Source organism: Eleutherodactylus coqui, chromosome 3 (genome assembly GCF_035609145.1).
Source record: "Eleutherodactylus coqui strain aEleCoq1 chromosome 3, aEleCoq1.hap1, whole genome shotgun sequence".
NCBI lineage: Eukaryota > Metazoa > Chordata > Amphibia > Anura > Eleutherodactylidae > Eleutherodactylus > Eleutherodactylus coqui.
In genome coordinates, this window is record NC_089839.1 from 160,248,444 (window position 1) to 160,274,286 (window position 25,843).

At 44.0% G+C, this 25,843-nt stretch overlaps 1 protein-coding gene across 1 annotated transcript in view; it reads right to left on the reverse strand.

Moving 5' to 3' along the window:
- The window catches only part of CFAP92 (cilia and flagella associated protein 92 (putative)), a 113,508-nt gene that overhangs the window by 14,208 nt on the left and 73,457 nt on the right, over positions 1 to 25,843 (reverse strand). The window contains exon 15 of the mRNA XM_066596456.1: positions 20,170 to 20,323. Coding sequence (XP_066452553.1) covers positions 20,170 to 20,323 — 154 coding nt within the window. The remainder of the gene's footprint in view (positions 1 to 20,169; positions 20,324 to 25,843) is intronic.

The window sequence follows — 25,843 nt, forward strand, 5'->3', positions numbered from 1 at the left end:
CACACAGATATATATACACACACACACAGATATATACACACACACAGATATATACACACACACACACAGATATATATACACACACACACACAGATATATATACACACACACACAGATATATATATACACACACACACACACACACACATATATATACACACACATATACACACACATATATATATACACACACATACACACACATATATATACACACACACACACACACATATATATACACACACATATATATATATACACACACACACATATATATATATACACACACACACATATATATACACACACACACACACATATATATACACACACACACACACAGATATACACATACACACACACACACACACACACAAACACACAGATATATATATACACACACACACACACACAGATATATATATATACACACACACACACAGATATAGATATAAAAAGTGTGTGTATATATATATATATATCTGTGAAGGGTTTCAAAAATGGCCTTTTAAGATGGTATAGATGTTCCTCTCTGCTGGGTTAGAGCTGATCCATCATGTATTTTTGTTAGCCATTAAAAGGTATCATATCTACAAGATTACTTGGTTTCTCTTACTAAGAACAATCACACTTCACTCTACTGGCTAATATGGTACCAAACCTTTTTTTCATATCTTGCTAAATGGAAACATTATATCCTGTCTTTCATGGAGAGAGACAACTTCTTGAAAATGTCCTAGTTCAGCAAACTCCTATACACTTTACAATCTTTATAAATTTTACCTAAAGATATAAACCGCATTATTTGTACCTTCACATTTCATGGGAGAAAAAGCATTCTCAAGTAGCATTCTATCTTCTTGAGTAATCCAAAACAAATCACTATGTAAACTTTTCAGACATGCAAATGTATAATTTAGCAAAAAGTCAGACATAAATAGTGATGTCTATTAGGGGCTATAGGGGCTATACACTCTTCATTCTACATGTTATTTTTAGCCGTTTAGTCATTGATACGCTACGGTGACATTAGAGGCGACTTTCAGTTGTTTGATCTCTATGCCAGTATCAGCCTTGACAGTATCAGCCATCATGTTCTTTAGCGGCCAGGTCTTTTTTTTGCCACTGATCGTTCCAAGCATTATAGATTAGTCTAGCAACTCTGCTCACATTACATGGCCAAAATACGTGAGCCTGAGTCCAGTCATCTTGTCCTCTGTGAGTCTGAGCCCGGTCAGCTTGTCCTCCTCTGTGAGCCTAAGCCGGGTCAGCTTGTCCTCCTCTGTGAGCCTGAGCCCGGTCAGCTTGTCCTCCGTGAGCCTGAGCCAGGTCAGCTTGTCCTCCGTGAGCCTGAGCCTGGGTCAGCTTGTCCTCCGTGAGCCTGGGTCAGCTTGTCCTCCGTGAGCCTGAGCCCGGTCAGCTTGTCCTCCGTGAGCCTGAGCCCGGTCAGCTTGTCCTCCGTGAGCCTGAGCCGGTCAGCTTGTCCTCCGTGAGCCTGAGCCCGGTCAGCTTGTCCTCCGTGAGCTTGAGCCTGGTCAGCTTGTTCTACAGTGATATATATCGGGTCTTATATGATTCAGAAGTTCTCTGTTACTCTTGCTGTCCAGGGTATTCGCAGCAACTTTCGCCAGCACCACAACTCGAATGCAACAATCATCCTTCTATCAGATTGTTTCGCAGTCCAGTGGTCACATCTATACATGGCGATAGGGAAACAATAGTTTGCACTATCCTGCATTTAGTTGCTATGCCAACACCCCTACTTTTCCAAATTTGGTCCCTGTATAGCATCGCCCTTCGCTCCAATGCTGTCCTACATTTTATCTCAGGCATAGATTCTTCATCCTGCTCAATTATTGAATTATAGGAAGATGAAGTCTTGCATGCATTCTACGGCCTCGTTATTGATTTTTATTTGCATTTGGCCATTTTCTGCAGTTGTCATAATTTTTGCCTTCTTTAAATCCAGGTTCATTTTTCTCTCTATCAGTTTTAACATTGCGTATCTGCTTGCAAAAACAGAAGCCGGTCTGAAGCAGTTGTGTCATCCGCGTCATGGAGATTGTTGGTGTTTCTATTCTACATACCTAATAGAGATGAGCGAACGTACTCGTCCGAGCTTGATACTCGTTCGAGTATTAGCGTGTTTGAGATGCTCGTTACTAGAGGCGAGCACCACGTGATGTTCGAGTTACTTTCACTTTCATCTCTGAGACGTTAGCGCGCTTTTCTGGCCAATAGAAAGACAGGGAAGGCATTACAACTTCCCCCTGCGACGTTCAAGCCCTATACCACCCCCCTGCAGTGAGTGGCTGGCGAGATCAGGTGTCACCCGAGTATATAAACCGGCCCCTCCCGCGGCTCGCCACAGATGCATTCTGACATAGTTCAGGGAAAGTGCTGTCTTGCTGGAGTTGCTATAGGGAGAGTGTTAGGAGTTATTTTAGGCTTCAAGAGCCCCAACGGTCCTTCTTAGGGCCACATCTGACCGTGTGCAGTACTGTTGAGGCTGCTTTTTGCAGTGTTGCACATTTTTTTTTTTGTATATCGGCCGTGCAGAGCATTGCGTCCTCAGTCTGCAGTAATTTTACATAGTATAGGGCCAGTAGTGCTGAGGCAGGGACAGTGAAAAAGGTGAAAGACGTATACTGTCTATATGGGCAGTGGGCTTTTCCAAAAAAATTTGGGAAAAAACATTCTATTTGGGCTGCCTGTGACCGTCCTGAGTGTACTGCGTCTCTGCTGGGGGTAGTAGTCCTAATTAATACGCAGCCAGCTAAGTGTTACAGCAGGCTTGCGCAAAATTCTTTCCTGGCTCTGCGTTGGCCGTTACATCACCGCTGTCATCCTGTCCAGAGGGAAACAGTCTGCAGTAATTTTACATAGTCCAGGGCCAGTAGTGCTGAGGGAGGGACAGTGAAAAAGGTGAAAGACATACACTGTGTATATAGGCAGTGGGCTTTTCCAAAAAAATTTGGGAAAAAACATTCTATTTGGGCTGCCTGTAACCGTCCTGAGTGTACTGCGTCTCTTCTGGGAGTAGTAGTCCTAATTAATACGCAGCCAGCTAAGTGTTACAGCAGGCTTGCGCAAAATTCTTTCCTGGCTCTGCGTTGCCAGTTACATCACCGCTGTCATCCTGTCCAGAGGGAAACAGTCTGCAGTAATTTTACATAGTATAGGGCCAGTAGTGCTGAGGCAGGGATAGTGAAAAAGGTGAAAGACGTATACTGTCTATATAGGCAGTGGGCTTTTCCAAAAAAATTTAGGACAAAAAAATATATTTGGGCTGCCTGTGACCGTCCTGACTGTACTGCGTCTCTGCTGGGGGTAGTAGTCCTAATTAATACGCACCCAGCTAAGTGTTACAAGCAGGCTTGTGCAAAATTCTTTCCTGGCTCTGCGTTGGCCGTTACATCACCGCTGTTATCCTGTCCAGAGGGAAACAGTCTGCAGTAATTTTACATAGTCCAGGGCCAGTAGTGGTGAGGCAGGGACAGTGAAAGAGATATACTGTCTATATAGGCAGTGGGCTTTCCCAAAAAAATTTGGGACAAAAAAATATATTTGGGCTGCTTGTGACCGTCCTCAGTGTACTGCGTCTGTGCTGGGGGTAGTAGTCCTAATTAATACGCAGCCAGCTAAGTGTTACAGCAGGCTTGCACAAAATTCTTTCCTGGCTCTGCTGTGCGTTCCGTAAGCGAAGTCAGCCTCCAACCACAGGCCAATAAGCGGCACATTTAATTACAGCTTTCTGTTTCTGCACTACTGGTAATACACCATGCTGAGGGGTAGGGGTAGGCCTAGAGGACGTGGACGTGGACGCGGAGGCCCAAGTCAGGGTGTGGGCACAGGCCGAGCTCCTGATCCAGGTGTATCGCAGCCGACTGCTGCGGGATTAGGAGAGAGGCACGTTTCTGGCGTCCCCACATTCATCTCAAAATTAATGGGTCCACGCGGTAGACCTTTATTAGAAAATGAGCAGTGTGAGCAGGTCCTGTCGTGGATGGCAGAAAGTGCATCCAGCAAACTATCGACCACCCAGAGTTGTGCGCCGTCCACTGCTGCAACTCTGAATCCTCTGGCTGCTGCTCCTCCTTCCTCCCAGCCTCCTCACTTCATTACAATGACACATTCTGAGGAGCAGGCAGACTCGCAGGAACGGTTCTCGGGCCCCTGCCCAGAATGGGCAGCAATGGTTCCGAATCCTCTCCCACTGGAGGAGTTTGTCGTGACCGATGCCCAACCTTTGGAAAGTTCCCGGGGTCTGGGGGATGAGGCTGGGGACTTCCGGCAACTGTCTCAAGAGCTTTCAGTGGGTGAGGAGGATGATGACGATGAGACACAGTTGTCTATCACTCAGGTAGTAGTAATTGGAGTAAGTCCGAGGGAGGAGCGCACAGAGGATTCGGAGGAAGAGCAGCAGGACGATGAGGTGACTGACCCCACCTGGTTTTCTACGCCTACTGAGGACAGGTCTTCAGAGGGGGAGGCAAGTGCAGCAGCAGGGCAGGTTGGAAGAGGCAGTGCGGTGGCCAGGGGTAGAGGCAGGGCCAGACCGAATAATCCACCAACTGTTTCCCAAAGCGCCCCATCGCGCCATGCCACCCTGCAGAGGCCGAGGTGCTCAAAGGTCTGGCAGTTTTTCACTGAGAGTGCAGACGACCGACGAACAGTGGTGTGCAATCTTTGTCGCGCCAAGATTAGCCGGGGAGCCACCACCACCAGCCTCACCACCACCAGCATGCGCAGACATATGATGGCCAAGCACCCCACAAGGTGGGACGAAGGCCGTTCACCGCCTCCGGTTTGCACCGCTGCCTCTCCCCCTGTGCCCCAACCTGCCACTGAGATCCAACCCCCCTCTCAGGACACAGGCACTACCATCTCCTGGCCTGCACTTACACCCTCACCTCCGCTGTCCTCGGCCCCATCCAGCAATGTCTCTCAGCGCACCGTCCAACCGTCGCTAGCGCAAGGGTTGGAGCCCAAGCGCAATTAGCCGCCACGCACCCGCACGCTCAAGCGTTAAACGTGCACATAGCCAAATTTATCAGCCTGGAGATGCTGCCGTATAGGGTTGTGGAAACGGAGGCTTTCAAAGGTATGATGGCGGCGGCAGCCCCGCGCTACTCAGTTCCCAGTCGCCACTACTTTTCCCGATGTGCTGTCCCAGCCCTGCACGACCACGTCTCCTGCAACATTGTACGCGCCCTCACCAACGCGGTTACTGCCAAGGTCCACTTAACAACGGACACGTGGACAAGCACAGGCGGGCAGGGCCACTATATCTCCCTGACGGCACATTGGGTGAATTTAGTGGAGGCTGGGACAGAGTCAGAGCCTGGGACCGCTCACGTCCTACCCACCCCCAGAATTGCGGGCCCCAGCTCGGTGGTGGTATCTGCGGCGGTGTATGCTTCCTCCACTAAACCACCCTCCTCCTCCTCCTCCTACGCAACCTCTGTCTCGCAATCAAGATGTGTCAGCAGCAGCACGTCGCCAGCAGTCGGTGTCGCGTGGCACGGCAGCACAGCGGTGGGCAAGCGTCAGCAGGCCGTGCTGAAACTACTCAGCTTAGGAGAGAAGAGGCACATGGCCCACGAACTGCTGCAGGGTCTGACAGAGCAGACCGACCACTGGCTTGCGCCGCTGAGCGTCCAACAGGGCATGGTCGTGTGTGACAACGGCCGTAACCTGGTGGCGGCTCTGCAGCTCGGCAGCCTCACGCACGTGCCATGCCTGGCCCACGTCTTTAATTTGGTGGTTCAGCGCTCTCTAAAAAGCTACCCACGCTTGTCAGACCTGCTCGGAAAGGTGCGCCGGCTCTGCGCACATTTCCGCAAGTCCCACACGGACGCTGCCACCCTGCAACATCGGTTTCATCTGCCAGTGCACCGACTGCTGTGCGACGTGCCCACACGGTGGAACTCTACGCTCCACATGTTGGCCAGGCTCTATGAGCAGCGTAGAGCTATAGTGGAATACCAACTCCAACATGGGCGGCGCAGTGGGAGTCAGCCTCCTCAATTCTTTACAGAAGAGTGGGCCTGGTTGGCAGACATCTGCCAGGTCCTTGGAAACTTTGAGGAGTCTACCCAGATGGTGAGCGGTGATGCTGCAATCATTAGCGTCACCATTCCTCTGCTATGCCTCTTGAGAAGTTCCCTGCAAAGCATAAAGGCAGACGCTTTGCGCTCGGAAACGGAGGCGGGGGAAGACAGTATGTCGCTGGATAGTCAGAGCACCCTCCTGTCTATATCTCAGCGCGTTGAGGAGGAGGAGCATGAGGAGGATGAGGAGGAGGGGGAAGAGACAGCTTGGCCCACTGCTGAGGGTACCCATGCTGCTTGCCTGTCATCCTTTCAGCGTGTATGGCCTGAGGAGGAGGATCCTGAAAGTGATCTTCCTAGTGAGGACAGCCATGTGTTGCGTACAGGTACCCTGGCACACATGGCTGACTTCATGTTAGGATGCCTTTCTCGTGACCCTTGCGTTACACGCATTCTGGCCACTACGGATTACTGGGTGTACACACTGCTCGACCCACGGTATAAGGAGAACCTTTCCACTCTCATACCCGAAGAGGAAAGGGGTTCGAGAGTGATGCTATACCACAGGACCCTGGCGGACAAACTGATGGTAAAATTCCCATCCGACAGCGCTAGTGGCCGAAGGCGCAGTTCCGAGGGCCAGGTAGCAGGGGAGGCGCGGAGATCAGGCAGCATGTACAGCACAGGCAGGGGAACACTCTCTAAGGCCTTTGACAGCTTTCTGGCTCCCCAGCAAGACTGTGTCACCGCTCCCCAGTCAAGGCTGAGTTGGCGGGACCACTGTAAAAGGATGGTGAGGGAGTACGTAGCCGATCGCACGACCGTCCTCCGTGACGCCTCTGCCCCCTACAACTACTGGGTGTCGAAGCTGGACACGTGGCCTGAACTCGCGCTGTATGCCCTGGAGGTGCTTGCTTGTCCTGCGGCTAGCGTCTTGTCAGAGAGGGTGTTTAGTGCGGCTGGGGGAATCATCACGGATAAGCGTACCCGCCTGTCAACCGACAGTGCCGACAGGCTTACACTCATCAAGATGAACAAAGCCTGGATTTCCCCAGACTTCTCTTCTCCACCAGCAGACAGCAGCGATACCTAAACAATACGTAGGCTGCACCCGCGGATGGAAGCATCGTTCTCTATCACCATCAAAAATGGGGACCTTTTAGCTTCATCAATCTGTGTATTCTATTCATCCTCCTCCTCCTGAAACCTCACGTAATCACGCCGAACGGGCAATTTTTCTTAGGCCTACAAGGCTCAGTCATATAATTTTTGTAAACATACGTTTCAATGCTCATTAAAGCGTTGAAACTTTCACCTGAACCAATTTTTATTTTAACTGGGCTGCCTCCAGGCCTAGTTACAAATTAAGCCACATTAACCAAAGCGATTAATGGGTTTCACCTGCCCTCTTGGTTGGGCATGGGCAATTTTTCTGAGGTACATTAGTACTGTTGGTACACCAATTTTTATGGGCCCTCGCCTACAGTGTAATCCAATTAATTTTTTGCCCACCTGCATTAAAGCTGACGTTACATCAGCTGTGCTGGGCAATGCAATGGGATATATTTATGTACCGCCGGTGGCTTCCTGGGACCCACCCATGCTGTCGGTCCACATGGACTTCCCATTAGGGAGATGTACGTGCCTGTGTATACTTTTAAAAAACTCGAGCCTGACTGGGGCATGCAGTTTGGGCCGAAGCCCACCTGTATTTAATCAGACGTTAGCTCTGCTGTCCAGGGCACTGCAATGGGGTATATTTTTGTACCGCCAGTGGGTTCCAGGGAGCCACCCATGCTGTCGGTCCACACGGACCTCACATTAGGGAGTTGTACCTGCCTGTGTCTATGTATTAAAAACCCCGGTCTGACTGGGGCATGCAGTGTGGGCCGAAGCCCACCTGTATTTTATCTGACGTTACCTCAGCTGTGCAGGGCAATGCAATGGGATATATTTATGTACCGCCGGTGGCTTCCTGGCGCCCACCCATGCTGTCGGTCCACACGGAGTTGTAACTCCATGTGTCCACTTCTAAAGAACCCCAGTCTGACTGGGGCATGCAGTGTGGGCCGAAGCCCACCTGTATTTTATCTGACGTTACCTCAGCTGTGCAGGGCAATGCAATGGGATATATTTATGTACCGCCGGTGGCTTCCTGGCACCCACCCATGCTGTCGGTCCACATGGAGTTGTAACTACATGTGTCCACTTCTTCCACCGTGACAGAATGAATAGTGTGTGGCACATAGGTTTCCCATTGCTATGCCCACGTGTGCAGCTCTTGATGGAGGTGGCACAGGATTGGATTTCTCATTGCTTCTGTACAGCATTGTGGGCTATCGCCCCGCCCCTTTTAAAGAGGGTCGCTGCCTAGCCGTGCCAACCCTCTGCAGTGTGTGCCTGCGGTCCCGCCTCATGGCAGACGCACTTATAAATAGGCATGAGGGTGGTGTGGCATGAGGGCAGCTGAAGGCTGCGCAGGGACACTTTGGTGTGTGCTGTGGACACTGGGTCGTGCGGGGGGGGGGGGGGGGGTTGGGCAGCATGTAACCCAGGAGAAGTGGCAGCGGAGTGTCATGCAGGCAGTGATTGTGCTTTGTTGGAGGTAGTGTGGTGCTTAGCTAAGGTATGCATTGCTAATGAGGGCTTTTCAGAAGTAAAAATTGTTGGGAGGGGGGGGCACTCTTGCTGCTATTGTGGCTTAATAGTGGGACCTGGGAACTTGAGATGCAGCCCAACATGTAGCCCCTCACCTGCCCTATCCGTTGCTGTGTCTTTCCCATCACTTTCTTGAATTGCCCAGATTTTCACAAATGGAAACCTTAGCGAGCATCGGCGAAATACAAAAATGCTCGGGTCGCCCATTGACTTCAATGGGGTTCGTCATTCGGAACGAACCCTCGAGCATCGCGAAATTTTCGTCCCGAGTAACGAGCACCCGAGCATTTCGGTGCTCGCTCATCTCTAATACCTAACCTTTATAAGAAATCCAAAGTTTCAGAATGGTCAGACCCATAGAGAGCTCTATATTTGGTATACGGTAAGCCTCTGTGCCATAGGTGATTCACTACATATAAATAAAAACTAAGCTCTCACCATCAAATAATTAAGAGTCAAATACGAAAATTTAGAACTCTCTTTTTCCTTACCTACAGACAAAAACTGCTTTCATCAGGCATTTTAAATCTCTCAGACACTGACTGAAATCCATGCCTATGGGCTTGGTGATAGACTGAACTGTGGTAGCCATCAAGCAGACATTCCTAAATACTACAGTAGACCACCCTTCTTCGTCACACTTGTTTACCAAGCAGCAGCTGAATCATGCTGGTCTCACCCCCACTTTAATGTTAAAAGCCATTACCCATTCTCATGCCAGTTTACCTTCCCCATACTTCATGAAAATGTATGAACAAATACGCCATAGTTCTTATATTACCCTAATAAGGGCTTTCACATGGGTTTATATAATATCTTTCACTGTTGGAAATGCCAGTCTACAGCAGCGGAATTATAATATTGCCTGTAGGATTGTCTGGTGATCCAACAATTCTGGAACAAAATATCATCTTTTACAACTAACCATCTTACCATACAGCACTGTGCAAACGTTTTAGGCTGGTGTGGAAAAAATGCTGCAAAGTAAGAATGCTTTCAGAAATAGAAATGTTAATAGTTTACTTTAGGCAATTAACAAAACGCAAAGTAAATAAAGAAAAGAGAAATCTAAATCACATGAATATTTGGTGTGAACCCCCTTTACCTTCAAGACACTATCAATTCTTCTAGGTACACTTACAAACAGTTTTTGAAGGAACTCATCAGGGAGGTTGTTCCAGACATCTTGGAGAACTAAGCACAGATTTTCTGTGGATATCTGCTTGCTCAAATCCTTCTGTCTCTTCATGTAATCCCAGACAGACTGGATGATGATGAGATCCGGGCTCTGTGGGGCCATATCATGACTTCCAGGACTCCCTGTTCTTCTTTAACACAAGATAGTTCTTAATGACATTGGCTGGATGATTAGGGTTTGTGTGCTTCTGCAGAATAAATATCAGACGCCTCCTTGATGGTATCTGCCTGTATTTCTCAGCATTGTTTTAACCCTTTCCAATCCAATTTTTATTCTGGTTTTCCTATGGGGCTTACTCTTTTTCTGCCGTTCTACAACGGCACTATATGCTGGCTAAAGCCAGTACTGCATGAGGTGACACATTGGATAGGCTCCGACAGCAGAGAGGCTGGCAATATACAGTAAGAGAACCCCGACGGACGTCTTCCAACATCGGAGCTGTACAGCCTTAAAGCATAATGTCTTCAGATATCAGACAGTGGATCGGAAAGGGTTAAGGGGTGATCACACCAAATACGGATTTCATTCAGGTTTCTCTTTTGTTCATTCACCTTGCATTTTGTTAACTGCCAAAAACAAATAATTCACACTTCTATTTTTGAAAGCATCTTATGGTGCGTTTAGACAGAATAATTATCATTCCAAAAATTGTTCAAAAAAACGAAAGCGAACGGCAATCATTCATTTTAAATGCTAGTGAACAACTGAACGCTGAACAGGAATTGTTCGTCATTCAGTTTCAGCCATCATAAAAAGCAGCACCGGCTTGTTTACTTGTCGGGCAGTTAAAACACAAAGGAATGTGAAATACTGAATGATATGTGAATGACAATTGCACGATTTTCAACAAGAATCATGCAGTCTAAACAGGCTGCTCGAGCGCAAACGAGCTCGTAATGATTTCACCAGCTTGTTTGCTTGGGCAAACGAGAATTGTGAAATTCTCGTTCTGTCTAAAAGGGCCATTGCTGTGCAGCATGGTTTCCATGTCTGCCTAAACTTTTCGCACTGTACTATATATGTCCCAAGAAGTACATTGTGAGCAATTAGAGGATGTCTTAAAGAATACTTAACTTTTCAGATGACTTTTCAGAAAAAGCTGCTACTCTCGGCAAACTGTATCTGCTGACCAGCTCAGGAGAACTAAGAATTACAGTCTAGCGTTATTATGTCTTATATACACTGTGTATAGAAAAAAATAGCAGATGCTGTTCCCTAATTACCTGTAGCACATACACAGAAACATATCATCATCGTGTAAGACAACCGAGAAGTACAGAGCAGTGGAGATGTGATTTTAGTAGCTATAACATAGTAAACAATCACTATTAGCTACAAGCAGCGTCTGTGAGAGTCTCTGCTTCTGTCTCCCCCACCCTCTGCTTTCTATAGACTTCTATAGGTAGCATGCATCATCCACTTTGTGCTCTCCATCTAGTTATATCTGTTACTAGATACATAACTCTCACTTGACAATAGGCAGTGGATAGCAAATTAGAAATTTTTTTTCTGCAGAAAAATGTCATTTTAGATAAATAAAGTATTTTGCACTTTTGCTAGTTATCAAATTGGCCATCATATTAACACAAATTGTTTAAAGAGGTGGTGACTAATTAAATTGCTTACAATGATTCTGACAGCAGGGTGTAAGACAATCCTCCAAATGAGGCTGAACCCTTTTTTGGAGGTATTTGAGAGTTTCATCTCTATTATACTCCCCACATGCACTTCAAGTTATAGGACAGTGTTCTGGTGTAACCATCTGGTATCAGGGAAGAATACTCTTCAGCCCCAATTACAATTCTTAAATAGTTGGGGGTGTTGGGTAACATCATGAATAAGGGAATCCACATGGCACAAATGGTTTGGATATTTTTTTCAAAATTGTTTCCTACCTAGATTACGTCCTACTAGCAGGCCTATAGGCCTCAGATTTTTGGGTTATGGAAGATGCTAATATATTACCAATGAAAAGAGCCTGAACAAACTTCTATAAGTGCAGACAATTTACAAAGTTGATATGGTTGTCCCTTAAATGGTTTTCTTTCCTTTTTCTTCCTGAACCTTTTTTCAGAGGCTTATAGGATGAAATAATTGATATTCTAACACATGAAGTTGAAATATCTTTTTGTCATTCATATAGCAGCTCAATGAAAATGTTGTAATTCTGTAATACGTAAAGGATATGCTGAAATATATTTTAATCTCATTTTAGTTTCTTCTCTCTGCACATTTCTTCTTTGAGGGTATTTTTCAAAAAGCACAATAAAAAACATTAGAAAAAAAAACAAATTATGTAAAATTTGCAGCCATTCTTTTTTCATGTACTTATTGTTATATTTGGACACTCGCCAGGTAAATATTTGGAAGTTGAATTTCATTACGACCTGAATTATGTGTATCAGAATAAAAAATAAGAAGAACTATTCTGAATAGACAACTACAAATGTCTTAAGTGTTCACACCACGTCCACGGCAATCAATGTCAGACTGGGGTGCTAGGGCCCACCAGTAAAATTCATTTTGTTGGTTCACTGTACAGCTGCATACAAATATTACCTGATCCTTGTTTGCAAATTTCTGTCTGTAACAGTTTCCGCACACTTCAATGGGGAGGTGGCTGAGCTTGTGTATGGCCCGATCTCCACTGAATTATATGGAGAATTCAGCAAGTGGGAATTGGTGGACTCCCCTTTCCCTGGTAGAAGTAGACTCAAGAAGTTGCATTTGTGGCATATCTTCTAAATGGCTCATATATAACAAATGCAGTTTTATCACAAAACGTGATCCATCAAATTGACTTTTAATGACTATGCAATTTGGAGGTGAGCAGCAGTTTAATTCAAAAAAACGTGTGACCATTACCAGTCAATTTGAAAACCACGTTGCTTTGCAGTAAAACCGAACGTGAACAAGGTTTGCATGTGACCTAACTCTGAAGGAGATGCCCAGTGTAATACAATCTATGAGAAAAACTACATTTCCCTGCAAGTCCTGCAGCTGTTAGGGCATGCTAGCAGTTATAGTTCCGTACAAAGGAGAGAGGGAATCTTAGAACAAATTATTAAACAGCATGTATGCAAGTACTTAGATGAGAATTGAGTAATTAACCAGAGCCAGCATGGGTTTGTAACAAACAAGTCATGCCAGATGAATCTAATTTCCTTCTATGACAGAATCACCGACTGGGTTGATCAGGGAAATGCGGTAGATATAGTATATCTTGACTTTAGTAAAGCATTTGGCAAAGTATCTCATATCATCCTTATTGAAAAAAACGACCAGATATGGGATCAACAAGGCAACTGTTAGGTGGATTCACCACTGGCCGAGTGATCATACTCAAAGAGTGGTCATAAATGGCTGTACATCCAAGGGGAAGAATGTATCAAGTGAGGTACCACAAGGCTCTGTCTCAGGCCCAGTGTTGTTCAACATTTTTATAAATGATCTGCAGGGGGGAATTGATGAGAAACTGATCAAATTTGTCAGCGACATAAAGCTAGGAGGGATAATGAACACGGGAGAAGAGCGAGGACTCAAAAAGATCTAGAAACGCTTAAACAATGGTCGGCAACTTAAAAAATGGTATTTAACTAGGAGAAATGCAAGGTCCTACACCTCGGCAATGGGAGGAATTGAGCTAAGCAGCAAAACGTCAAAAACACTTGGGTACACTAATAGATCACAGACTGACCATGAGTCAACAGTGTGATACAGCAGAAAAAAAAGGCAAACACAATTCTGGGATGTATTAGAAGATGCATAGAGTCTAGATCACGTGAGGCAATTATCCCTCTCTATTCTTCCTTGGTCAGATTTCATCTGGAATACTGTGTCCAGTTCTGAGCACCCCATTTTAAAAAAAGACATCGACAAACTGGAGTAAATTCATAGAAAAGCTACCAGGGTGGTGAGCAGTCTGCAAATCATGTCCTATGAGGAACGGTTAAAGGATCTGGGAAGGTTTAGCTTGTAAAAAAGAAGGATGAGAGGAGACTTAATAGCGGTCTAGAAATATCTGAAGGGTTGTCACAGTGCAGAGGGATCAGCCCTATTCTCATATGTACAAAGAAAGACTAGAAGCAATGGGATGAAACTGAAACTGATAAGATATTAGAAAAAAATATAAAAATGTAATATGGCACCCTGCATAGGAAACATGCTTGTCACCAGGGTTGCCAAGCCTCCAGAAATTCCTGGACAGCCTGTAAAAATAGGTCAGTTCTTTCCAGTGTCCATGAAAAATATTAAATGCGTTCGTGATTTTTTTTTTGAGGCTGGTGGTAGGTTATTAGGACTGTAATTATAATCATTTTACAGCTCACAGTAAATGCTGGTAATGAGCTGATATCAGTATCTGACCTATAAACATGAATTTTACAGCGTGTCTATAAAATTGGTTATCCGTGATTTCTGGATAAGTTGTCCAGGAAAATGAAAAATTCAGGTTGGTTGGCAGCTGTACCTGTGTCTGGGAGCAGGATCTTGCTCCTGCACTGCTGACCCTACTTATAGTGAATGCCCTGCCACTAAAAAGAACATATCTGGCTACACTGCATTTAGGAGACTGCAGACGGGCCTACAGCCTACAGAGCTGTGAGTGTAAAGCCTCATTCACACAACTGTGATTTCAGCACATGTTATGTGAGCGAAGCACGGCCGCATGACACACAGTGAATGGAGTCAATGAAAGCACATGGACTTTCACGGACCCATTCACATCAGTGTGTAAACACTGTGTGCAGATACACGTGTGAAAAAGATTGCAGCATGCTCTATTTCAACGTGCACCACGCAGCATGAGATCTTTTGCAATGATGTCCATACACAGTACATTGTGTCTGGGCTACCATACAACGCAACCCTGCTTTGAAACAAAGTGGGGAATAAAACACAAAGTCACACCGCGCATGATAATGTGTGTGAGATACACAGTCATGCACAGTGCACTCACTGCTATAAGTATTCTCTGCCGGCTCACACAGACCGGTAAGACACTGCGTGACCCCTGCAGTGTTTTACGCTCACGGTCATGTGAATGAGTCCTAACTGTGCGTAAAAGTATGTCTATGTGCCTGTGTCAAATGTATTTATGTATATATGTATGTAAAAGAGCCACTGGGTGTGTATCTACATTCACATGTAGAATTAATGCAGATTTTCTGATGCAGATCTGCACCAAAAACTCATTAAAGGGGTTGTCCCGCGAAACAAAGTTGCGGTATACACTTCTGTATGGCCATATTAATGCACTTTGTAATATACATCGTGCATTAAATATGAGCCATACAGAAGTTATTCACTTACCTGCTCCGTTGCTGGCGTCCCCGTCTCCATGGTGCCGTCTAATTTTCAGCGTCTAATCGCCCGACTAGACGCGCTTGCGCAGTCCGGTCTTCTCCCTTCTGAATGGGGCCGCTCGTGCCAGAGAGCTGCTCCTCGTAGCTCCGCCCCGTCACGTGTGCCGATTCCAGCCAATCAGGAGGCTGGAATCGGCAATGGACCGCACAGAAGACCTGCGGTCCACCGAGGGTGAAGATCCCGGCGGCCATCTTCGCAAGGTAAGTAAGAAGTCACCGGAGCGCGGGGATTCGGGTAAGTACGATCCGTTTTTTTTTTTTTAAACCCCTGCATCGGGTTTGTCTCGCGCCGAACGGGGGGGCTATTGAAAAAAAAAAAAAACCCGTTTCGGAGCGGGACAACCCCTTTAAAGTTTGTATCATTCGTGCAGATTTTGTTTCGGATCCACAGCAGAATCAATCTCTTTAGTTAAAAGGGTGAAATCTACTGCAGATCCACATTAAAAACTACATTGCACTAAAATTTAAAACTACAAGTTAAGTTGCAGAATACTGCAGGAGTGAAGGTCCCGCAAGGATAGGAGCTAGAGATGAGCGAGCACGCTCGGATAAGTCAGTTACTCGAGCGAGCCTCACTCTACTCGAGTAACTACATTCTTGTCCGAGTGTGCTCGGGAAGGGGCGGCGGAGGATAGCAGGGGAGAAAGTAAGAGAGATCTCTCTCTCCCCCCTGCCGCCCCCCCCCCCCCCCGAGCACTCTCGGACAAGAATGTAGTTGCTCCAGAAGAGTGAAGCTCGCTTGAGTAGCTGACTTATCCGAGCATGCTTGCTCATCTCTAATAGGAGCCCTACACCCGGTTAAACACAAGAAGCCGGAGTAGAAAGATGTGACAAAGTAAAAAAGTAGAGGGGGGGGGGAGACAAATCAATCTGAGACCTCCAGACCCGGCGCTATCATGATGAGAAGCAGCTTAATGAACAGTAGCGGCTTCCCCGGATTCAGATAAGCGACAGAGTCAACACAAGTCACCCCCGCTCGCCAAGATAATCAACCGCACAGTGAAGACCACTAGCACAGAGTTAACCCCTGAAACAGAATACGGACACACAAGCAAAACGGCTGACACCAAAAGATAATAGACACCTGAGAAAGATCAAGCAACGAGACCAAAAAAGCAAAATGGAACCTGGCAAAGGGGTTTAGCTCATCGTCTCCGACTACACAAAAGGCCAAGCTTAAGGAAAACTCGCAAAAACTACATCAAAGTCTCCAACAAAAAGTCTGCAACATTTCTAATCTAAATAACCCTAATTTCGATAATTTATCTGCGTATTATAGTCCTCCCATTCCTTTTATTACTTAGTTGCCCGCCTTTGTACCCGCTCAAGCTCTGATATGTTCTTCTTGAGTACTGATGCTCAAAACTGTCCACAATATTCAATGTGTGGTCGGACCAGTGACTTGTAAAAAGGAAAAAACAATGTCCCTGTCATGCGCCCCTATACCTCTATGGCACATGACAGGAACATTGTTTTCCCCATAATCCCATTTGCCTTGGCAGCAGCTGCCTTACACTGGTTGCTCTAGTTCAGCTTACGGTTAACTAAAATCCCTAAGTCCTTTTCCATGTCAGTGTTACCCAGTGGATACATTTAGTATGTAATGGTGACATATATTTTCCCTGCCCATGTGCAGAACCTTAGATTTATCGGTGTTAAACTTCATTTGCCACTTTTCTGCCTCCAACTTATCCAGATCGATTTGCCATTTCCTTGCATCCTTTTGTGTTAATTACTTTGCATAATTTTGTCTCCACTGCAAATATTGCTATTTAATTGTGCAATCCTTCTACCAGGTCATAAATAAATATATTACAAAGAATAGGGACAAGTACAGACCCCTGTGGTACCCCACTAGAAACGGGGACATAATTAGAGTATGTACCATTAAAGGGGTTGTCTCGCGGCAGCAAGTGGGGTTATACACGTCTGTATGGCCATATTAATGCACTTTGTAATATACATCGTGCATCAAATATGAGCCATACAGAAGTTATTCCCTTACCTGCTCCGTTGCTAGCGTCCCCGTCGCCATGGATCCGTCTAATTCTGATGTGTTCTTGCTTTTTTAGACGCGCTTGCGCTGTGCGGTCTTCTGCCTGGTGAATGGGGCCGCTCGTGCCGGAGAGCTGGTCACCGCGTCGTCATCGTAGCTCCGCCCCGTCACGTGTGCTGATTCCAGCCAATCAGGAGGCTGGAATCGGCAATGGAACGCACAGAGCCCATGGTGCACCATGGGAGAAGACCCGCGGTGCATCCCTGGGAAAGGACCGGCGGCCATCTTTGGGAGAAGATTTTTTAAAGTCCTTATTTCATCGGATCGGTGAGTAGCAAGTGGTTTAAAAACCGCTTTAATTTGCTATTTTATGCCAGGGGGGTGACAGGGGGAATGGGGTAAGGTAAAATTTTGAGGTTTGCCGCGAGACAACCCCTTTAATAGCCACTCTCTGCTTTCTATCACTGAGCCAGTCACTAACCCACTTACACACATTCTCGCCTAGTCCAAGCATTCTCATTTTATCTACCAACCTTCTATGCAGCATAGTATCAAATGCCTTGGAAAAGTCCAGATACATAAGATCCCGTGACTCTCCTTGATGCAGTCTAGAACCTACCTCGTCGTAGAAACTAATCAGGTTGGTTTGACAGGAGCGATCTCTCATAAACCCATGCTGTTATGGAGTTATACAGCCATTGTCCTTGAGGTCCTCCAGGATAGCATCTCTTAGAAACCCTTCAAACATTTTACCCACAATAGAAGTAAGATTTACTGACCTATAGTTTCCAGGTTCAGTTTTTTGGCCCTTTTTGAATATTGGCACCACATTGGCAATGCGCCAACCCAGTGGAACAGACCCTGTCACTATAGAGTTCTTAAATATAAGAAACAACGGTCTATCACATTAATTAATTCACTTAAAACCCGGGGGTGTATGCCATCTACTTTAATCTTTTTAAGGCGGGTCTGCACTTTTTCCTGGGTTAACCCTTTCCAATCCACTGTCTGACGTCTAAAGACATTTTGTTTGAAGGCTGTACAGTTCTGATGTCGAAAGACATCCGGCAGGCTATTCTTACTGTACATTACTGGCCGCTCTGTTGTCAGGGGCCTCTCTGGCATGTCACATACCACAGTACTGGCTCTAGCCAGCAGATGGCGCCATTGTATAATGGCAGAAAGAGAAAGCCCCCTAGGAAACTCTGAATCCAAAATAGGATTGCAAAGGGTTAAACTGGTGACATTTAGTAAATAGTTTACTTCAACACTCTGCATCCCAGCTGACATTTCGTTTTCCAGAGTGAATACGCTAGAAAAAAACGGTTTAATAAATTTGCCCTTTCCTCATCACTCTACAATTTCTCCTACATTATTTATTGAAGGGTCAACACTTTCAGTATTAATCTTTTTACTATTTATATAGTTAAAGAACAGTTTAGGGTTAGTTTTAATCTTTTTGGCAATAAGTCTCTGTCTCCATCTTTGCTGTTTTTTATCTGATTTTTACATAATTTATTTTTTTCCTTACAGGTTTTTAGTGCTTCTTTGCTGCCTTCTTGTTTTATTTTTGCTTTTTTAAATCTTTATTGAGCAGCATTGGTTTCTTGTAAGGTATGAAGCGCACACAGTAAGTAATTAGGATGTTTTAAAACGTTTCTTATTTTTGATCACATTCTCCCAGTTAATAAGGGCATCACTAAGCTGCTCAAATTTGGGTTTCCTAAAGTTTTGTATTTTTGTAGCTCCCCTCTAAAACTATCTGTTGAACGACAAGGGAATATTATATTATGCTCACTATTTCACAGGTAACCCTCAACTTGCACCCGTTATTCCGTCAGGTCTGTTGGTTAATATTAGGTCCAAAATGACTGTCCCACTAGTTGGGACCTGTACACGTTGAGTAAGGTAATTAGTTATTGACAGAAACTTATTACCCTTTTGAGATCTGCAGCTTTTAGCTTCCCAATTAATATCCGATCACCTCATTGTGATTTGCTGCTTTATTTATTTGCCTCAGAAATAGATTTTCAGTAGCTTCTGTTATATTTGGTGGCCTATAAAAGACCCCTATGAGCATTTTATTATTGTTTTTCGTTTCATGTATTTCTCCCCGTAGAGAACCCACTTATTCATCTCCTTCTCATAAATCTTCTCAAAGTGAGAGCTTTAAATATGATTTTATATTAAGACAAACCCCTCCGCAATTCTGTTTTTACAATCCCTTCTAAACAGACTGTAACCCTGTAAGTTCACCGCCCAGTCACAGCTTTCATCCAACCAGGTCTCTGTTATTCCCACTATGTCGTAGTTTTTCTCAGACATTATTACTTCCAGTTTGTCAACTTTATTGATCAGACTTCTAGCATTAGTCACTTTACAATCTAGAGGTTTTGAATTGGCTCAGGGCCCACCAGGGAATTCCCGTGGTGCCCTGTGGGCAAGTCCAAGAATGACTACAATTCTGCATTCTATGTGAAGATTTGCTTTGCAGTATTTACCAAACCAGACTGCAAAAAGTTTGATGTTAAGATTATCAAATGTTATATAGAGAGAAGGTTCGCTCTTCCTGTCTCAGGCTGTGCATCCTTTATTATGTCTCTTGTTTGTGTAGACTTTTCCCCTGCAGTCATTTCACAGCTACTCCACAATTTCATAGATTTTATTCATTTGCACATTTAGCGCTCAAGGGAGGTCTAGCCACATCTAAATATACCAGCTCTGTCAGGGAAATGATAGATGTGTTTTCGGCTTAATTGTACAGGGTGTTGTTAATTACATGAGGGTGGCAAGAAGGCATGCTAATTATATCAGTCCTGAGGGAACATAACAGTGCTTATATTTATAATGAGTTTTACATGTAATTAGAAAATAGGTTCACTTTGAAAGAAAGACATTTACCTGTAACATGGACAGTGACTGGGGCAGACAAAGAACACCTCTCATAGAGCTTCTTATACAAGTCAAAGTCAGTGTGGCGATCTGACCAACTCCAGTGGTCTCGGGAGAGAGTGGGCTGGAGGGTGTTCGCGTGCAGAATATTTTCTTTCCAGGCCTGCAATACAAGACATACATAGGTATTTACTTTTTCAGTCTGACCTTTCAGAGAGCGAGATAGGGAGCTGACACTTTCCATTAAAAGCTAATTAAAAATATCACAAAATATTTGTCTGCGAAAGCTGACCTTTCTCTTTTATGGGTGTTAAGAAAATAACGTTTTATTGTTTTCCACTGAATTCGCAGTTACAGTCATAAATAAATACACAAATCTAAATGCTACTGTTCTTACCAGCTCCTGGTCAGGTGTCCTATAATCCAAGCCTTAGACAAAACAAGACTGAAAAGCTTTATTTACAGGATTCATTTTTTCCTACAATTGTAGCAGAGAGCAGCACTATTGAGGAACTGCAGTTAAATCATGGGAAAACCAATGTGTAAATGTAGTCTGTGTATGGTGGTTTAACCACTACTGCAATACTGGTTTTAAAAAAAAAAGCAATTACTGTAAAAACGTGGCATGAACAGAAAAAAAATCTAATAAAGTTTCAAAAGGTAGTCCCGTGACACTCTGTTACACTATTCAGTCTGATATGAATACAAATTAGTACTTTAGGCCTCACGATATGCCGGCGACACGTGAGGTTTTGTAGCCCATGTTTCTCTATGGAGCCTTGCTCTCTGTTGCATCGCATCGCACAAAAACGCGGTTTGCATGCCATGCGATGTAACTTTGACTGTAGCAGATGCTACAAAGTCGCGTGATTTTGTAGCGTCACATGCGACTTTGTAGCGCTACAAAATCGCGGTATTGCTGCAAGAAAATCGCAGCGATATCATACGGTGCAGCAATGCGATATCGCTCCGATTTTCTCGCAGTGATGCGGTGTCGCCCGTGTGAAGGAGGCTAACTCATTTTACAATATTCCTTTATAGCAGTTGAAGTTCTATTTCATGTGAAAGAACTCAATATTTACAACATTGCAAAACACATAAAGCCTACCTAACTTTTGAGATGGCTTTACAGAATAAGCTGTTGTGTGTGCACATGAGAAATAACACCACTTCTGGCTATTATAAGACTTGCAACCTGTATTTTCCCCCATTTTCACCTTCTGCAGCCCTATTTGTGATTCTCAGTTCTCTCAAAACTGGTGGAAGGGCCTGAATGTTGTGCTGTGTTCTATGAATTCTAACAAAGGCATAACACAGAATCATAGAATTGTAGAGCTGGAAGGGACCTCCAGGGTCATCTGGTCGAACCCACTGCTCAATGCAGGATCCTCTAGATCAGACCTGGGCAAAGCACGGCCCGCGGGCCACATCCGGCCTGCTGAATAGCTCGGACCGGCCCGCAAAGAGTGTCCTGGTGACTCACCAATGAGTCCGGTGTCAGCAACGGGAAGCAGCGAAACTATGCACTCCGAAGCCTTGTCCATTTTGTTCACTTCTGTGCTGTGCTAATAGTTATTCAGGCCTTACTTATTCAAGCACCTCTACCAATGACGTAGGCTTGAATAACTTTATTAAACAGCACATAAGTTAACAAAATGGACAAGGCTTCGGAGTTTGTAGTTTCACTGCTTCCCGATGCTGAGTAAGTGATGCCACTGTAACTTCTGAGTGCCAGGATGCTCATTGCGGACCTTGGGGAGTGCCAGGACAATCGTTCCACGCTCGTCATTGGTAAGTGTCAGGACTTTTCCCTTTGCATTGTAATTAGAATAATAATACTAATAATATTCACTTTTTAATCTCTCTTCTTGGGGCAGCTCTCTGTGCCCTCTCCTAGGAGCATACTACTGTGTATTAAAAAAATCTATTTTCCGAGGTTAGCTGTTAACCCTTAAATATGGTGGCTAACATTAAAAAAAGAAAAATTGATGCAGAATGCCGAGTTTTTAACAAAGAATGGACTTCTAAATATCTATTTACTGAAACCAAAGGTAAAGCTGTGTGTTTAGTTTGTGGAGAGCAGATAGCTGTATTTAAAGATTACAATTTGCATCGCCATTATGAGACTAAACACGGAGAGAAATACAAGAACTTGACGGAGGCAGAGCGGGCACAGGTATCTGAAGATTTGCTAGCAAAACTGCAAAGTCAGCAAGGATTTTTTAAAAAGCTTCACTCATCCAGGGATGCAGCCGTTAAGACCTGCTTTGTAGTATCCTACAAAATTGCAAGAAACAGTAAGCCATTCTCTGATGGGGAGTTTGTCAAAGAATGTTTGGTGGACTCTGCAGCGCTAATTTGTCCTGAGAAAAAAGAAGCATTCGCAAAAGATAGTTAATTTCATCAGGGCAAGAGCACTAAATCACAGACAATTTGTTGCACTGTTGGAGGAGCCGTATTACAGCGCCATTCATTTTCAATGGCGGCCGTATTCTGGCCGCAAATCGGGCGGCTGGAATACGGCCCCATTAAGGCAATGTGCATGGAGCCTTCGTATGTTGGTCTGGCCCTCTAAAACCATTCCAATTTCTCATGTGGCCCCATGGGAAAATTAATTGCCCACCCCTGCTCTAGATCATCCCAGACAGATGCCTGTCCAACCTCTGTTTAAAGACTTCCATTGAAGCAGAACTCACCACCACTCATGGCAACCTGCTCCACTCATTGATCACCCTTATTGCTTCTAGTCTTTTCTTGTGCAAATGAGAATAGGGCTGATCTCTCTACACTGTGACAGCCCTTCAGATATTTATAGACAGCTATTAAGTCTCCTCTTAGCCGTCTTTTTTGCAAGCTAAACATTCCCAGGTCCTTTAACCATTCCTCATAGGACATGATTTGCAGACTGCTCACCATCCTGGTAGCCCTTCTGTGAACTTCCAGTTTGTCAATGTCTTTTTTAAAGTAGGGTGTGGAGACCTGGACACAGTATTTCAGATGAGGACTGACCAAGGAAGAGAAGGAGAATAATTACCTCACGTGATCTAGACTCTATGCTTCACTTAACACATCCCTGAATTGTGTTTGCGTTTTTTGTTACTGCAACACACCCTTGACTCATGTTCAGTCTATGATATCTATATATATATAAAGACGAAAGCCCTCACTGACTGACTGATTCACTGATTGACGTGCCACTAATTCTCCAACTTCCTGATGTCGTAAAAAAAATGAAATTTGGCACAAGCATAGATTATGACCAAAATAGGAAAAGTAAATGGGTCCCAACTCGATTATTTAATTTAGCACAAAAGAAAAGCGTCCAAATTTTACGTACAGAATCTAATTCTCTCACTTCCCGATGTCGTAAAAACTTGAAATTTGGCACGAGCATTGATTATATCATAAATAGGAAAAGCTAATGGGTCCCAACTCGATTATTCAATTCTAAGCGCAAAAGAATTAGCGTTCAAATTTAACGTACAGAATCTAATTCTCTCACTTCCCGATGTCATAGAAACTTGAAATTTGGCACGAGCATTAATTATGTCATAAATAGGAAAAGTTAATGGGTCCCAACTCGGTTATTCAATTCCAAGCGCGAAAGAATTAGCAACCAAATTAAGTACAGAATCTACTTGTTTCACTTCCTGATGTCACAGAAACTTGAAATTTGGCATGAACATTGGTTATGTCATAAATAGGAAATGCTAATGGGTCCCAACTTGATCGTTCAATTCTAAGCACAAAAGATTAACGTCCAAATTTTACATACGTAATCTAATTCTCTCACTTCCCGATGTCATAGAAATTTGAGATTTGGCACAAGCATTAATTATGTCATAAATAGGAAAAGCTAATGTGTCCTTTAATTCTAAGCACAAAAGAATCAGCATCCAAATTTTACATACGCAATCTAATTCCCTTCCCGATGTCATAGAAACTTGAAATTTGGCACGAGCATAGTTTATGTCATAAATAGGAAAAGCTAATGGGTACCAACTCAATTATTCAATTCTAAGCGCAAAAAAATTAGCAACCAAATTTTACGTACGGAATCTAATTCTCTCACTTCTCGATGTCATAAAAACTTGAAATTTGGTACGCGCATTGATTATGTCATAAATAGGAAAAGTTAAAGGGTCCCAACTCAATTATTCAATTCTAAGCGCAAAAGACATAGCGTCCAAATTTTACGTTTGTAATCTAATTCTCTCACTTCCTGATGTCATTTAATATAAAGGAAAGGTCGGATGGTTACCTCCACGTGGTGTTTCATGGGTAACGCAAAGAACCCTGCAAAATGGTGAACATATTTTTTTCCTCGGTATCTCTAAAGTAACCACGACTTCATAAGATTTTCCGTGGGAACACCAGGTAAACACCAGTACCAAATTAATTCGGGCGAAGCCTGGTATATCAGCTAGTAATAGTATATCCAAGTCTTTTTTTATGTGCTGCTGCTTAGCTCAATTCCTTCCATTCTGTATGTCCTATTTTCATTTTTCTTGCCCAGATGTAGGAGTTTGCATTTCTCTTTGCTAAAACACCATTCTGTTCAAATTTGTCCAGATCTTTTTGAATCCTCTCTCTTCTCCAGTCTTAGCCATCCCTCTTAGCTTTGTGTTGTCAGCAAACTTTTTATGACTACTCAGCCATTTGTGAATTCACCTAATTGGTCATTTTTTTCAATAAGGATGTTATGAGATACTTTGTCAAATGCATGTCATCATCATCTAGGACAATGTACAAAAGTACTGAGAAGTGAAGATGTGAATAAGCAGAAACAAACAACTCATCATTAGTTCCAAGAGAATGTTTGTGTATCAGTGTCTCTCCCCCCTCTCCTCTGCTCTTAGAGACTTCAATGAGAAGGAACACTCATTCCCCTCCTCAATTTTCTGTTCTGTGCCAAATTAAATTATAGACTTGACAGCAGGCAGTGGACAGCAAGTTTGGAGAAAGAGACACCCCTAGTGGACAGTACTGTAGAGTGCTTTTTCAGCACAAAAATGTCATATTATGTAAGTAAAGGAAATTGCAAGTTATTACACTGGCTATAATATCAGCATAAAAGCCCTGTTACACAGAACTATTACCATTCAAAAAATCATTTAAACGAGCAAAAATAAACGATAATTGTTCATTGTTGACACAGCCAATGATTGTACGATGAACAATAGTTAATTCACTTATTGTTCATTTCATACAAGCATGAAAATCGTGGTTGGCTCATTCGCTAATTGTTCAGTTTAAACAGTAAACGTTTAGTTGTTCTCACTCACTTAAACAGTGAATAAATGAACGATTTAGTGAATGAACAAGCAAAACAAAGTATAAACACGCTGCATGAGAGAAGGAGTGAACTCTGACATTGTTCGCTCATTCAAATGATAAATCGCTATATCCCTCCTGCTAGTACTGAGCTAACCAGTTTTGTAGCAAGCAGTAGGAACAGCCAGTAGGCGGTACACATAAAAAAACAATGTATGTACAGAGGAAAGCAATAATAGAAAGTGGAGATGCCACTTTGGAAAGTGCTTTTTTGTCTTACCTCTTTCTGCTTTCCTTCAAATTCTCCTAAATGACACCAACGTTCATACAGCAGAAAAATGTATGAGATTAAATTCACTCAGGATAGTACCATGTACGGCAACAAAGGAGAACCTCAAATGAGGAATGT